A 13698-nucleotide genomic window follows, 5' to 3' on the forward strand; every position below is an offset into this window, starting at 1 on the left:
TGTCACCACCTCTTCCCGGCTGTTTTCTCACCAGACACCAACTCCAATGCCCTGTCTCCAGCCCTGCCTAGCTTAGACACTTCCCTGACTCCTGAATCCTTACTTCCTAAGAAATTTGTGTTCAACCCATTCCCCACTGTTCAAAGGTACCCAGCTATGATCCACTATTACACAGCATGCTTTGGTTTATTTATTTAGCAGGCTCTGAATATGTAGCACAGGCTAGCCTAGAACTTGAAGTCTTGCTTTAACCTCTAGAGTGCTAGGATTGTTCCCTAACTCTGAGCTATACATCGGTTTAGTCCGAATGTAATTTGTAGCTGCTGTCCACAGAATGAAAACTAAGGGTCATGCCGCCCTTCCCCTACACCCTGCCCCATGTGCCTGGAGATCCCCAGCCTCATATTATCCCTTGGCCTCTCCACTTCATGGCTTGATAAAACCAATTAGCTGTATTCTTTTCTACACTATTGTACCATGATGGATACTGCTAGCCCAGAGTACATATTTTTGTTTTAATATTTAATGCCTTTCCACGCCCTTCCAATCACTGTTTTGCAATCCCCCAGTTTATCCTTGGAAATAACGTTCCAGCTTTTCTTCACTGCCAAAACATTCCCTGCCTCCTCAGAGATTCTCCTTCTTCCTCTGCATCGCTTCCAAATCTTCCCGGCTCTTTTCACTCCATGCTAGTGCCCTGATGAACTTACCACACAGCTGTTCCCGCTCATGGCTAGCTCGGGGATGCAAGGACCGTGTGCACAACGTTTCCCAAGTCCTAGCAGATATTAAGTACCCAATGACCAACTAAATGGGGCAGGAAATACCGATGAATGACAAAAAATAAAGTTTCAGGATAGCGGGGGGGGGGGGGGTTGGAATGTAGCAAGAACCAGACTTTCAGGGCTCAGAAGGGCTGAGAGCTGAGGCAGGGGGATGGCAGAAAGGAGAAGTTGTTGNGGGGGGGGGGGGAAGCAGCCTGAGCTACCTGTTTGCATTCCAGAGCACGAGCCAGTGGCAGGAGATCTGTGCAGCCTAGGGAGGGCGAGTGACTTGTAGGTCCCCAGCAGATGTGGAGCAGAGGCGGGGCTCAGAGGAGGCAGGTCAAGCAGGAGTCCTAGGGAGGAAGGACACTAAGCCCACAGAGGTCGGTCCTCCTGCCTCAGCCATCTGGGTGCTGGGATTACAGTCACGTGCCACTCTGCTGGTTTAGACAATACTTATTTAATTGTGTGTGTTGCTATTGTTGCTGGTGGTGATGGTTTGTTGGCTTTTGAGGCGGCGTCTCACGCGGAAACCTGATGACCTGGAATTTAATAAGTAGACCAGGTTGGTCTTGAATTTACAGTGATCCTGTTACCATTTCCTCTAGGCTCCGCCCAACAGTTACCTAGCAACAGCCAGTAAGGGCCTGGTTCACGCATAAAAGGATCCTCCACCCACACCCCTCTCTCCCCATCTCCATTCTCCTCCTTTCTCCCCACACGTTCCTGTCTGGCTTCCCCCCTTCTTTCTCTCTCCTCTCTTTCTGACCTTCTCTGTCATTTTTCTCTCTCTGCCTCTACTCCCGTCCCAGACCCGCTTCCCACGTCCCAAATAAACTTCATTTTGTACTAAATAGCTCAGGGGCGGGAGATGCCTCAACCACCTCCCACCACATCATATCGCACTTTATAAACCATATCAGATCCACCTACCTCTGCCTCTTGAGCTCTGAGATAAAACATGTCCACCCCCCACAGGTTGGTTAACAGTTTTATTATTTGTCTGTTGTGGAAATGTATTAGTAAGCTATTTTTTTCTACTTGAACACACACACACACACATATTGCTGGGATTACAAATACCACACACTAGTCTATGTAGTGCTGAGAATGGAACCCTCCTGAATACTACGCAAGCCCCTCTGCTCCACATCCCCAGCTACATCCCCAGCCCTCAATACACAAGTTATTTATTATTTGTTCTCCAGGACACGCCCCCCCAAAGTTTTGGGCCTTACCAGTCACTTCTCTAAACCATCTGTAACAACCCCAGTAGGCATTCAATAATTTCTTAAAAGATTTAAAAATTATTATTTTGTGTATGGGTGTTTTGTGTGCGTGCACGTATGTCTATTCAATGCAGGCCAGAAGAGGGTTTCAAGTCCCCTGAACCTAGAGTTACAGATGGTGGTGAGCCAGCTTCCTTGTCTTGGGATTTGAACCGGGGTCCTCTGAAAATAATTTGTCCTTGTTGGCAGTGGGGACAGGGCCAGAAGTGAAGTATAGGTCAGTGATAGCGCGTGTACTTAGTGTAGCATGTAGAATGCTCTGGGTTCGTACTGATTTTGTTTTCCCCTGTTGTTGAATGACAGCATGAAGCAGCAGAGCCTGGATTATTGTCTCATCCTAAACCTTGGTCCCGGTGGATGGCGAAGCGAGGGCCTTGGTCTGGTAGGGAAGAGACACAGCAGCCTTCTCTAGCCTCCCAAGTGTGGTTCCTGATTTTCTTCCAAGGTGGGATCCTGCGCTCCCCCGGGGGTAGCGACGCCGGAGAAGAGCAAGAATTTCTGAAATCCAGGTCGACCTGGGCGATAATAGGCACCTTTGCAGCCGCCAGCGGAACCGCCCGGCCCTAAATCACCAGCAGCAGCTCCTCCTCCGCGGCGTGCGGGATCTGCGGAGCTCCGGGCGGGCGGAGGCGGCTCCAGGCTCCAGCGCCTCAGGTGCTGCGGAAGCGCTTTGAAAATCCCTGCGATCCGATCCGTAAGGATCCCAACGTGCTCGTCCAGGAGCCAAAGATCAAGAAAGCGTGGACCCAGAGCTATTGATGTGCAGCTGTGGTCTCTTCTTTTCCTTTCTCTCCCCCCTCCCCCTCGGCCTCCCCCCACCCCCTTCCTTTTTTCCTCGGAGACAGTCAGGGTTGCCCTGGCTGGCTGCAAAATACTCCTGCCTTGGTTTACTGGACTGCCGGATTATAGGTGCAAGTCATGTTTTTATGCAAGATAAATTGGTGTGGTTGTAACAAAGTCTCGTTGTGTAGCCCTAGCTGACCTGAAACATGCTATGTGGACCAAACTGGTTTCAGACGTGCAGCAATCCTCCTGCCTCTGATTTCGGGGTGTTGGGATTACAGGTGTGCTTCACCAGACCTGGCTATGAAAGTTAAATGTCTTCAGCCTCCCTTGGAGCTGGAATCAGATGGTTGTGAGTCTCTCTCTGTCTCTGTCTCTGTCTCTGTCTCCCTCCCCCACCCCCCATCCCCCTGCTAAACCATCTCTCCAGCCCCCTATACTCTAAACAAATCTTTTTTGAGCCTTCAAACTGTTGCTGTGGAGACAGTTCTGAATACATCAGCTGATGCGGGCAGGGGTGGGGGGGAGGTGGGGGTGGTCTCTAGAAGAAGTCTCTGCTTGATGGAATCACAGCCACCACATTTGAGAACCGCAGCTATCCCTCCTCCACCTCAGGTGATGGGGGTAAGGCGGCTCTAAGATATTTCCATGTGGTCACAGGGTTGTTCTTCTATGTTAACAGCGGGCCTCACAGGCTCGCCTTGAGTTAATGCACACACTATTATGAGTGTATGTGCACACAGCTCTCATACTTGTGGACACTCCATAGGTATTCATTGGGTATGAACTTAAAGCTTGCTGGATCAGACCCGTGTTGGGGCTTCTAGTTTAATGATAGTAATTGAGACAAAGTCTTGCTGGGCCTCAAAGGCACAATCCTCCTGCATCCACCTCCCTAGTAGTGGGATTACAGATGCGAGCCACCACAACTGCCAGTCACGATTATCTTAATAGCAGGGATTACATTATTTAGTCAACATTTCAGCAAATGCTCTACATATTCTGCTGTGCTCTGTACTAGAGCTGAGGCTTTATAAGGGGCCCTAAAGGTTCTCCCAGCATGAATCCAGGAGTGCTCAGCTCTGAGATCCGAGTCCAGGAGACCAAAGGGAACCTCCTGAGGGGAAGGCTCTGGGATTGCTCCACAGAGGTGGAGATGTTGAAGCCACCGAGGCTGGTAAGCTGCATGCTGCCATGGGAACTCAGTGAAGTCTCCTAACAAAGATACAGACTCAGAGCTGTAAACTGATCTCAACTCCCTCCAGGCCACTTTGGGTTAACCTGCTGGAGCAGAAAGGCTGTGGGCACAGGGTGGTCACTTCTGCTTTCTGCAGCTGTCCCTGGGTTCTCACAAGCCATCTGTTCCATCAGGGTTGGTTACAGTTAGCCCAGGAAGCTTGAGGCTGTCAGCTGATCCAGCCTCCTCCTGATTCCCAGTCCAGTCCTCCTTTGCTTACCTCTCCATTTCCCCTGACCCCAAGCTCCCAAATTTCCTCTGTATCAGCCAACAGCTTTTCATTTTTCATACTTGGTTAAAAAGATTTTTAAAAACTTGAAACAGGATGAACAGCTCACAACCACCTGTAATTCCAGCTCCAGAGGCATCTGACCTGCCTCTGAGGGCACCTTCATCACACACACACACACACACACACACACACACACACACACGCACGCACACACACACACGCACACACTTAAAATGAAATTGTAGCTGGGTGGTGGTGCATGCTTTTAACATAGCAGTTGGGAGGCAGAGGCAGGTGGATTTCTGAGTTCAAGGCCAAACTGATCTACAGAGTGAGTTCCAGGACAGCCAAGGCTACACAGAGAAACCCTGTCTCGAAAAACAAAGCAACAAATCCTTAAAAAAGTAAATGAATAAATTAAGACAGGATCTCACTCTGTATCCCAGGCTGGTCTTGAACTCTCAATCTTCCTGCCTTGAGCTTCCTAGTGCTGAGACTGCGGGAACGTACTGCCACGCCAATGGGAACCACTAAGTCCCTTCACAACTCATTTCTTGCTGGGAATGGAATCGAAGGCACGGGATAAACAAGCAACCTGCCACTGTGTTCTAGCCCCAGTTCTTTATTGGCTTTTATTTCAGGAGACAAATAGATGCCTGGATTCTAATAACTACAGGTGGTCACTGGGGACTTACTGAAACAAATGCTCACAAGCTGAGATTGCAGCCCCTGCTCAGAAGGTGAGTGTTGGAACTGGCTTGGCATAAGTTCCCTGACTCTCAAGAGTCTCAGTTTGCAGTCTGTAAAATGGGTACTATAATAATAGGCCTTCCATATAAGATTGTTGTGAGGCTAAGATAATGTATGCTTAAGAGCACTTAGTCCGATGCCTTGGCTACAATAAACACTTCGCAGAAGTCAGTATCAATACTATTAAGATTATTATTTTTATGATTAATTATTACTAGGCTGCATGGTGTCCACAGTGGAGTATGAGTTTTAAAATGCTGAGTCACTGGAGGAAAGGAAGGCGTCAGAAGCAATTTAAGCTTATTTATCACCCACTGGCACCTTCCCCTCTGCTTCCTGGAAGCTCCCGGGAGATGGAGGAGGAGGAAGCACAGCTTGGCTAGGTCTTCTCCATCAGTCCACAGTGATGGGAAGTGCAGGGCTTGCCCATCTTTGACTGCAGTGAAGGTCTTGTTACATATCCAGATGAATTTCTACCCAGAGCTTGAGCTCCTTGGTACCCTCATGGGTCTGGGAACTGTACAGTGTTTCCAGACATCAGGGTTCAGTGAAAAGCTGTCTGTCTCCACCTCCAAATCCTTAATACTTTGAACAAGGGTTCTACATTTTATTTGGCTTCACACTTGGCCTGACAAGGAACATAGTTCTGTCTGTACTCTGTCTCTGTCTCTGTCTCTGCCTCTGCCTCTCTCTCTCTCTCTCTCTCTCTCTCTCTCTCTCTCTCTCTCTCTCTCTTTGGTGTGCCTATGTATAGTATATGTATGTGTGAGGGCAAGTGCACACATGTATGTGCATATAAGCAGAGATTGGGGTGTGTGTGACACCAGGCATGAAGGGTTAAGGACCTGAAAGTCCAGGTGGACTGAGAAGCTCAGGACAGGAAGGGCTGACTTGATTCATAACACCTGTGAGCTGTTAGGTTCCAAAGAGGACCCACAGACCATTGTCCGTCCTGTTTTTGTTTGTTTTGAGCTAGAGTTTCTCTAGGTAGTCCTGGCTGTCCTGAAATTCTCTAGGTAGACCAGGCTGGCCTTGAACTCACAGAGCTCTGCCTCTGCCTTCCAAGTGTTGGGATTAATGGCATGTGCAGCTGTTGTGGGTGCCTACTACTTTGAGACTGCAGGGAAACTGCTCTGTAGATGGAATCTTTCATCCAATCCCTTTCTACCCTACTCCCCAACCCCCAAACTCTGTGTGCCTTATGCAAATAGTCTCTACTCTGGAGGAGGCAACCATGGCCCTTTAGCTGTTGTGATGAAAAGAACAATTCTGCTCCTGGAGATGCCCAGCTGTCTGCTCTCTTTTATTTCTGTGTCACCTCCATCCATCCCAATTTAACACTGTGGTTTTCTCAGTTGCTCTCCACCTTTTAACTTTGAGATAGGATCTCTCACTGAGCTCATCAGTATAGCTAGGCTGGCTTACCAGGGAGTTCCCAGGGCCCACCTGTTTCCATCTACCTAGTTCTGGGATTCTACAGATGCTAAGCCCAGCTTTTATGTGGGTACTGAGGAGCTGAACGGGTCTTCCTGTTTGTACAGCAGGGACTTTAGGGAATGAAACCATCTCACCAGCCCCCAGTCTAAACTCTCACAGAGAAGGCATCTTCTACATAAAACAGAAGAAACAGAGGTGTGTGGATGAGGTGGCTGACACGGATTTCCTCAGTAAGGAGCTGCTGGCTGGAGTGGACAGGAGGAAGAGCCCTCCCACCACCAAGCTTCCTTCCGTACCAAACAGCTCAGGTGTCCCACCCTGGAGCTAGGCTTTTCTTAGAGGCTGGGTAAGGCCCTGAGTCCCAGTGTCCTCCTAGATGGACAGGGCAATGACTCAACAGTCTACCATGACTTCAACAAGCTAAAAGACATGGCAGAGTAGCCATGGGATATGGAATGTGACACTCAGGCACCCAATGCCTAGGCTTTGGCCTGCCCTGTTTTCCATTCTGAGGTTCATCTAAACTGGTATCCTATTGCTTGGGCCTGATGTAGGTGATAGCGCTCAGACACTGGGAATATTGGTTCTAGCTCATTTCCTCTTTGCTTGCTTGTTTTTGTTTGTAGTGCTAGGCTTGGAATGTGGGGCTTTATGGGTAGACACTTACTCTGAGCTACACTCCCACCCTCTCCTGCCTCTTCTAAAACAAGGTCTCTCTCCATAAGCAGTCCACACTGGCCTCAAACTCATGAGCTTCTTGGCTCAGCCTTCCAGAGTGCTGGGATGACAGGCAGGTGCTACTGTGCCTAGTTTCTAGCTACTTTTTAAACTTTTTGTTCTGTTTTGGTTTTGAGGTGAGGTCTCCAATAGCCCAGGCTGACCTCAAACTATTATGTAGCTGAGGCTGGCCTCTGCCTCCCAAGTGCTGGGATTACAGGTGTGTGCCAACACGCTGGGCTTAGCTGTTTTCTGTTCCACATATGTTGAACTTTGTTGGAGGAATCCGTCCTGATAAATACAGCCTTTAGGTTATTTCATCAGTGAATGCAGGCAGTTGGTTTCCCAGTGCCCCGTTCTTTCCCTCTGCAGGAAAACTCAGCTTGAAGCAATGAGGTCATTGGTAATATGTGTGTGACCTGTGTGCCCATCCTGGCTGGTGCCACAGCATTTGGAATGTGGCTGGGAATGAGGTTGAACTTAATCTTATATTGCTCCTGATAAATCATGAATGCATACCTGAAATTCCATGGGGGAGTCTGTCTTTCTTCCTTCCTTCTTTCCCTCCTTCCATCTTTTTCCTCTCTTTCTTTCCCCCTTTTTGATCTTGTTTAAAATTCCGGTCCTCAGTGACAGCGATGGAGAGCATGCCCTTCCGGAATCCCTAACCTGACCTTACTCTGTAGAGGGACAGGGCTGCTTAAAGGCCCTGGACATTCAGAGTTGCTCCCAAGGGAAGCCAGACATAAAAGTCCTCATCACTCTTTGCTTCTCACTCAGCCCAGCTCTGCCTGAAGAAGGGGAAGCCCCCCCCCCAAAAGTAGGGGGAATGCTGGGCTTAATCCAAACACCAACCCAGAATCCAGACGAGCCTCACGGTTGTAGCTGAAAGGTTTCTTGTAGCACAGCAGGGTTGGCTGCCTCAGATCTGCTCCCCCTTTCTGGATTCTTCTGCGACGGATGGCCATGCTGTACCTTAGTGTCAACTCTGGCTGCTCACAGATGGCGCTCAGGATGGAGCTCAGCAGTAGGTGCTCTTAGTCGGTGAGACATCTCTCGGGCCCTCAAGGTTTTTAAAACTCACTCAATCCACCGTTGCTATCCTTCTGCAACCCTATCTGCTCTTGCCAAGAATCTAATGTGGCATTCTACCTGGGGTCAGGAGTAGGGGAGACAGAACCCGGTTGCCCGAGAGGGTCCGTGCAGCACAGCAAGTATGTTCCCTGTGACAACTGGAGCGTTGCCCAGGGCGTGGCCAGGCTGCCCAGCTGGTCCTGTGTACAAGAATCTGCACGCTTCCTTCCTTGCTTGCTTCCTTCCTCTCAGGTCCTCCCTCACCATCTCACCTGGGGGCAGGTAATAAAGCAGGAGGAGGGAGATGGATGGACTGGGAGGGCGGGGAGCCACGTGGTGCCATAAAGCCCAGCTAGAGAGGACCTGTCCAGAGAGTGTCCAGCCAGCAAGAGCCATCAGTCAGTGGACCAGCAGCCTTTTGGACCCAAATAGCTGAAGTTGCGGGACCAGGACATAGGCATGCTCCGAGGCACGCCAGGACTAGGCCTCAGGGGCCTGAACCGGGCTGAGGATTTTGTGGAGGACTTGGGGCGCTCCTGCCCGGAGGCTGGCAGGAATTTTGGGGTGCTGAGGAGCAGCAGCTTGGACGAGGCAGAAGAGGCAGCTGGCAGAAAGCGCGAGCGGCCCGCACGGTCCAAGGCTCGGCGCATGGCGGCTAACGTGCGGGAGCGCAAGCGCATCCTGGATTACAACGAGGCGTTCAACGCGCTCCGCCGGGCGCTGCAGCATGACCTCGGAGGCAAGAGGCTCTCCAAGATCGCTACGCTGCGCAGGGCCATCCACCGCATCACTGCGCTCTCCTTGGTCCTGCGCGCTAGCCCGGCGCCCCGCTGGCCCTGCGGACACCTGGAGTGTCACGGCCAGGCTGCCCAAGGCTCGAGCACGGGGAATTCCAGCTTTAGTGTTCCGCGGTCTGCGCCGTCTCCTACAGCGCCTAGCCTAACGCGCAGGGACATCGCCAGCCCCTTAGTGCCGCCTACACCGCGCTGCGCTTCTTGCTCCCCGCACTCGCACTTGGGGCGGCCTAGGGTGATGGCCGAAGTGCCCAATTTGGCCCAAATCTCCGGGGGAAACTGGCGCCAATGTCCTGGGGCTCCCCCTGTTCGACCGGTTTCGTGGCGGTGGGGTTCTGGGCTGGGCTACCAGCACTCTTGATCGTGCCACCCAGAGGGAAGCCGGCTTGGCCGAGTGACTGCAAAAGAGAAGATGGCAGAAGTCATCCTGGACAGAGCAAAATTGAATGGGGTTGTGACTTGCGTGGCAAAGGAGGATGTCTTACCATGGGAAGGAACTACCGGGCTCAGGGCAGCCTTCCCACATCCCAGCCTGGGGTGGTGAAAAAGAAGGGAGATTTTAGGTTTGGACTTGGTCAAGCCCTTGTTCCTGGAAAGTGGCCTTTGCTTTCCTTTGCTTCTGAGCCCTCTTTTTCCCTTGCCGCGTTTGGAAAGTGGGACTTGTGGGACTGTGTGGGTAGGCAGCTGCTATGTTCTGAGGGCATATGCTGTGGTCCTCTTCCCCGGTTTGGGCTGCTGCTGAACTGAGAGAGGCCCAGAAAATGACCAAATAAAAAGGAAACATGTCTTCTCCGTCTGCTATCAGGACTCCAATGAGTTTAGTGTCCTAATATGACAGAAAAGCCTCAGACACGGGGGATTATCTTGGAAGGATGAATAGGGTCTACAGCCCCCAGGTAGGCACTGGATCACTGGTATATAGCAGCAATGGCTAGACACTCTTCTGTGTGCTGGTGACACTAATGGAGGCATTGGAGGGCTGCAGGGAGCAAAGTGGAGGACAGGGCCAAGGATGAAAGTCGGGAGAGTGCTCTCAGCCAATTGACCGCCAAGGTTTCTGGTAGAGAGGTAAACTAGAAATAGAGGAGAAATTTTGAGATATTTTGTTTTGTTTTTGTTTTTCGATAGCCCTGGATGTCCTGGAACTCACTCTGTAGACCAGGCTGGCCTCGAACTCAGAAATCCGCCTGCCTCTGCGTCCGGAGTGCTGGGACTAAAGGCCTGTGCCACCAAGCCTGGCGAGGTATGGTTTTAAGCCAAGGCCAAGGGAGGCGCCAGATGGAATTCTTCCCTGAGAATGATGGAGCATTTAGGATGGGCTCCTGCTGGGGTGCTAACGCTGGAGGCAGTGTTTGCTGGGTGTTGCCACCCCTGAATGGAGGCTGGAGAGACACCACAGGCACAGACGCTGGGGAGAGTAAGGGTTTCTCAGCATAGAGCAGATGAAGCTCAAGGCCACAATTAAAGCCATTTGCTCGCTGACACCCGGTCCACAGTCACAGCCTTAAGGCTCCTGTCTGTTTTCACAGTCAGTGCTGTGAAACAGCCCACAGAACGGCATCCACTCTGGGTCTAGACAGGAGCCAAATGTGAGACTCTAGCTAGCTTTGGTCCTGAGCCTAAGAGGATGGACGCTGGAGAGGAGAGAAGGACCCTGGAGAGAACCTGGGTCTGCCTGAGATGCGACCTCCCTCCCGCCACTTCATTTCTCATTGGCTAATGACACCACCTCAGGGCAGCTGAGATCATTCCGGCAATTGTTTATAAATTAACTTTAATACTCCAATTTTATGTTTAGGGAGTCGAGGCAGTGCTTCACCCTTGTCTTTACCTTCAGGGATCTTTTCTCTGGAAATACAAGAAATAACTAGCAAATCTTATTTTTCTAAATTCTAAGATAGTAATGTTTTTCTCACCCAATCACATTCTTTACCTGAGGAAAGCGATGGCGCCCCCCCTGTGGGTCGAATTAGGATCTGCAGCACAGGAGGGAGTTGAATTAGATAGGACTGCCTTCTGGCTTAGCAGTTGAGTGACCTTAAGCAAATCGGCTAACCTCTTTGAGCCTTTGTGTTCTTTTCTGTATAATGGGCTCCTGTCAGTTGTTACATCACAAGCTGCTGTGCAATGGGACACACATTTAAAGCACTTGGCAGAGTGTTCAGCTCCTCCGAAAGCACTCTCTGAACGCCATTTAGTCAGTCTGCTCAGGAATCTGCTTTAAGAGACTGTACGAGAAGTGTTTAGAAGCCATGGAGTCTGTAACTTGGTTCCTTTAATGCCTTTATCAGGACTCTGTGTTTGAGTGTTGCCATGATAATATGTATTTGGCTATCGTGAGGTCTTTTGGCACATACATATTATATGTACTTTGGCACTTATGTAGATGTATGGCTGTATGAGTGTGTGTGTGTGTGTGTGAGAGAGAGAGAGAGAGTGTGAGTGTGTGTATGTGAGTGTGTGTGTGTGTGTGTGTGTGTTCATGGATGTAACAACCTAAAAGGAGCTTCCTCCTCTCCCCGATGCTTTAGGGAGCTCAATTATGTGCCTATATAGTATTTCTACAAAAGTTTTCTACAAATCTTGCATAAGTTTTGAGAGGAAAAAAAGCTTCCCCAAATCATATCCCCCCCCCCAGATGAGTGATTCCTGCAAAAGAAAGATAAATTTGAGGCTATTAAAGAGATGGAGATTATCAACTAAAGTCAAATGGATTTGTCTAAACATATCAAAAAAAAAAGAAGAAAGTAAATGCATATTAGTGCTGCAGTGTCCAAAAGATATAAAAAATGCACAAAGAAACTCGTTATTTATGCAAGATTAGTAAAAACATCATTCAAAAAGACTCCTGAGGAGATTTAAAATTTTTTATATAATTATTAATAATAGTATCAGTAGAAGTAGTGGTCTTTTTAAATTTTTGCCTGTATTTTTGCAAAGGTTTTAATTATGTGTGTGTATGAGGCAGGTATGAGCATGTGAGTGCAGGGACTCTCAGAATCCAGAACAGAGTGCTAAATGCCCTGCAGCTGGAGTTAAGTGTGGCTGAGAGCCACCTAACACGGGTGCTGGGAACTGAGTTCTGGTGACCTCTGCAGGAGCCGCACGTGTTTCCCAGCCCACTTATATTTTGTTTTTATTTTTTTAATTTATTCATTTTTTGTATGAGTGTTTTGCCTACATGCATGTATGTGCACTGAATCTGTGTTTGGTGTCTACAGAGGTCAGAAGATCCCCTGAATCCCCATATGCACAAGAGCAACAAGTGTTCTTAACTGCTGAGCCACTTCTCCAGCCCATTAGATTTGTTTTGTTTGTTTGTTTGTTTTGAGAATGCACCTCACTATGTAGTCCTGGCTGGCCTGGAATTTGGTTTGTAGACGAGGTTGGCCTTGAACTTACAGAGCTCCACCTCCCTCTGCCTCCAGAGGGCTGGGATTAAAAGCCCACAGCACCATGTCCACTTTTTAAATGGTTTTTGATAGCACCTGCTTGTATAGCCCAAGATGCCCAGAAACCCACCATCCTCCTGCCTCAGAGATCACCAAGCCTGTCAAAGGCTAGCTTCTAATGACATAATTAAAATGTTACAGTACTCCTAGCATCCTCACGGCAGCGCTGGAGGGCTCCGCAATCTCTGGTCCACCCGGGGCAGGGCTCAACACTCCATCCCCAGTAAGGCTGGGCTGTGTGAACATGGAGCTCGTGAAAGAGTTCAAAGTTCTTTGGGTTCCAATATCTTCATATTAAAATTTTAAAACTCAAATTTTTATGTGGAGTAATTTAAAACAAAAAAAATTGATAAGGGTTGGGGGTGGTGGCTCAGTAGATAAAAGTCACATGATGCCAAACTGACAACCTGAGTTTGCTCTCTGAAGCCTCCGTAGTGGAAGAAGACGACCAAATCCTGCAAGATGTTCGGACCTCCACACAGTTGTGGCACATACATGTACCCCTACCCCAACAAAATAAATAAGTGTAATAAAATAATTCTAAGAATAAAGGGGGTGGGTAGAGAAGAAACCCACCATGTATTAGAAGCTGGGGAGATGCCTTAGTTAATGATTATTGGGGGATCTGAGCCCAGCACTCATGTAAATCAGCAATGCACACTGATAAATAAAGTTGAGATTGATTGGGGAAGATACTCAATATCAATGTCTGGCCTTTACACACACACACACACACACACACACACACACACACACACACACACACAACTGTTAGGCTAAGTCCACCTTGAGGCTCTGTGTACAGCCCGGATGGGACCCTCTCTGGGACTGCAGCATAGTGGACCAGCATGCTGTACCACTGGTCAAGTTGGACTCCTTTGGATTTGTGGGAAGCCCAAGACATCTACTTCTGTGGTCATGCTCCTACCACGGCCATCCACTAGGTGACACTACTGACCCAGAATTTTACATTAGGCAATCTGACTTGGTGATTCCCCCAATCCGAGGCCATTTAGGCTCCTGCTACTGCCCAGACCTGTCTGGGAGCGGCTTGACTCTTTTTTTTCTTTTCTTTTTTCTTTCTTTCTTTCTTTCTTTCTTTCTTTCTTTCTTTCTTTCTTTCTTTCTTTCTTTCTTTCTTTCTTTCTTCTTCTTCTTCTTCTTCTTCT

At 49.1% G+C, this 13698-nt stretch overlaps 1 protein-coding gene across 1 annotated transcript; it reads left to right on the forward strand.

Moving 5' to 3' along the window:
• The first annotated feature begins 8670 nt into the window (after nt 1-8670).
• Bhlha9 (basic helix-loop-helix family member a9) lies at nt 8671-9869 on the forward strand. The gene has a single exon (XM_021178501.1). It carries the CDS (start codon nt 8743-8745, stop codon nt 9436-9438), a length of 696 nt encoding a protein of 231 aa, XP_021034160.1. The 5' UTR covers nt 8671-8742; the 3' UTR covers nt 9439-9869.
• Nucleotides 9870-13698: the final 3829 nt, after the last annotated feature.

The sequence above is a fragment of the Mus caroli genome, chromosome 11 (assembly GCF_900094665.2).
Source record: "Mus caroli chromosome 11, CAROLI_EIJ_v1.1, whole genome shotgun sequence".
Taxonomy (NCBI): domain Eukaryota; kingdom Metazoa; phylum Chordata; class Mammalia; order Rodentia; family Muridae; genus Mus; species Mus caroli.

Bases quoted from the DNA above. Each gene is read 5' to 3' on its own strand.
- Bhlha9 (XM_021178501.1), top strand. From the start codon at position 8,743: ATGCTCCGAGGCACGCCAGGACTAGGCCTCAGGGGCCTGAACCGGGCT.